This window comes from Penaeus vannamei, chromosome 29 (genome assembly GCF_042767895.1).
Source record: "Penaeus vannamei isolate JL-2024 chromosome 29, ASM4276789v1, whole genome shotgun sequence".
NCBI classification, from domain to species: domain Eukaryota; kingdom Metazoa; phylum Arthropoda; class Malacostraca; order Decapoda; family Penaeidae; genus Penaeus; species Penaeus vannamei.
In genome coordinates this window covers 10,333,160-10,335,659 of record NC_091577.1, presented here as the reverse complement: position 1 = coordinate 10,335,659, position 2,500 = coordinate 10,333,160, and the positions used below count along the sequence as shown (strand labels likewise).

The window sequence follows — 2,500 nt, the reverse complement described above, 5'->3', positions numbered from 1 at the left end:
AATACTGTATGAACCGAGTGCGATATTAGATAATACTGTATGAATATTATGAATACTAATACTGTAACATAGAGATAGTAAAAAGAATAATAATAATTGATGATATAAAATGAATACTATGACTGTATGAATAGAATCCGATGAATAGTAACAATAAAAATAATAAATGAAATAATGATAATACTAATACTATATGAATGGAATGTGATATGAACTGTATAGCCCACTACCCCCCCCCCCTCTTGTATGTTGTACTTTCACTGACAGATGGTACAAACTCGTTTCTGTAAGCGAATGGTATTTCCCCTGTTTTCCTCGGTATTTCCCGCATCACATATTTGAGCTTAGATGAGATTGGCTTCATTTTCTTTAAAAAAAAAATCGTGAAAAAGGATAACCCATTCGGGTTTTTTTCTAGATTTTTACTTATTCTTTTATTCTTCTCATATAGTAGGTAAATATGTATTAGAAACGAAAAAGTGACACGTGCTTCCTGCACATATTTGTTATTGATTATTCTTACCAATACCATTTCTCCTGTTTTTGTATTATTTCTTATCTATATTGCAATAAGGGTATCACTATCTCAGAAATATATTTTAGTATCAGCCCTATAGAAGAAATATTTATTCTAGATAATGACATATTTCTTTATTCATGATTTAGCTGGTACACCGAATAACAGTCAAATAAGCCTTTTCATTATCAAGTATAAGCAAACATATCATTCGTGATTCCTAATCGATTGATATGTTCCTATTACCAACCTAGTACCAATGTATAGAGAAAGCAATCTTTAACACACTGATGTTTAAAACAAGACGACATAACACAAACACAGAAAAAAGGAAATATTCAATCAACAGGTATTTTCCCCTTATTTCCTGTGGGCGTTATCATCAAAAGTCACAGGCTGAATAACAGACGAATTCTTTCTGCCACTACAGGGAGCATGAACGTGTACATAAAGCCTGAAGGACAGTCACTGGAGCACCAGGGCCCGGTGTTTCAAGTGAACGGCTTCAATAACAACCAGTGGTTCCATGAGGTCTTCAGCATTAATGCTTTGAGCGAGAACTTCCAGGTGAGAGGCTACAGTAAGGGTCATTCGGCCGGTTTGCTAAAATTGTACAAGGCCTAATAGATAATCATAATACAGGTCTGCATATACACAGAAGTAAATGCACATCTATCAGTCTTAACATACATATCTACAGGACAGATAGATGCATATATATCAGACAGATATGCATTTATTTCTGTTTATATGCATGTCCGTTTATTATATATTCATTCTCACAATCTTAACAAACTGGCTGAGTGTCAGGTATTCTCTGTAGGTGTAGAATTTAAATGTCAAAGTTGGTTCTATGTTCACATAAACTTATATGCGTAGAGAAGGTTTTGTAATAAGTTTAAGGATGATACACGAAGGCTTTCTTCCCTTCCTCGAGTTTGAAGCCCCGGTAGTTGATGATAGATCTCTACTCTCACGGTTGAGTCAGTTGCGTAATGAAGTACCTATATTTGTTATAACAAGCCTCTAATGATATTCTTAAGTATATTGAAATAAGGTCGTGTGCTTTCAAGGATTATAATTGCATATATCATTAGCATATCATTAGTTAACGATAGGAATAAGTACTATAAGCTTCAGTAGAGTTGACTGCTCCTTAAGTCTGAAAATTAGCCGAGGTCAATCCAGCCTGCAGTGTTCATTTTCACTCGATTTTCACAGATATCGTTCATAGCCTTATACTTTTCTTACACAGAACCCGCAACTAGTGAACGAAATATAGAAAAAAATTACTAAGCTTGTACTCATGGATGTTGTATAGTATAGAAAGAGAGAAAGGGGGAGAGAAGGAAAGAGAGGAAGAGAAAGATAGAAATAAATAGATAGATAGAGAGAAAAACTGCATTATTACATTTATATACATATGCTGTATTTATGATGTATGAGACAATTGCATTATACAATCTCGTATAACTGGTATCACTCATTTAATGCCATTAAAATTAAGTTTATACCACATCAACTTATTAAAACTGTAATGTCAACAGTTATCGATAAATGGCAACAAACTTTATGGTGGCGGTAAGAGATGGGTTCGTAAACTTAATAATGGCTATTGGTATTAACATTGATATTGACTTTTTTATCTATAAATTTGTAAAAAGGTATAAATGCAAAAGTAGCCGAGTCTTCTGTGAGTTTTGATACTCTCCTGAGAAGGCACCACATTAGTACTGCATAAAAAGACTAGAGAGACATATGAAAGATTTACCTACAAAAGTGAATCAGTAAGTGGTTCGAGAACTAGGAAGATTCGAACCACTATGCTATCACATATCCCCTGTTGATAGGGGGGGCGTGAAAGGAATGCCTCCAACATATGTTACGCCGTGTTGTAAAAGGCGTCTATAAGGTGCCATACGAACCCGCACTAGGCCAGCGTGGTAGGGTAAGGTCCTTTTCTTCCCTATGATGCAAACCATA

The 2,500-nt window shown here is 34.8% G+C and overlaps 1 protein-coding gene across 5 annotated transcripts in view; it reads left to right on the top strand.

Annotated features, from left to right (window-relative positions):
• The window catches only part of LOC113829014 (zonadhesin), a 69,018-nt gene that overhangs the window by 50,449 nt on the left and 16,069 nt on the right, over window positions 1-2,500 (top strand). For all 5 annotated transcript variants that reach the window (XM_070142216.1, XM_070142219.1, XM_070142217.1 and 2 more), the window contains exon 7: window positions 948-1,084. In XM_070142216.1, the coding sequence (XP_069998317.1) occupies window positions 948-1,084 (137 nt within the window). The remainder of the gene's footprint in view (window positions 1-947; window positions 1,085-2,500) is intronic.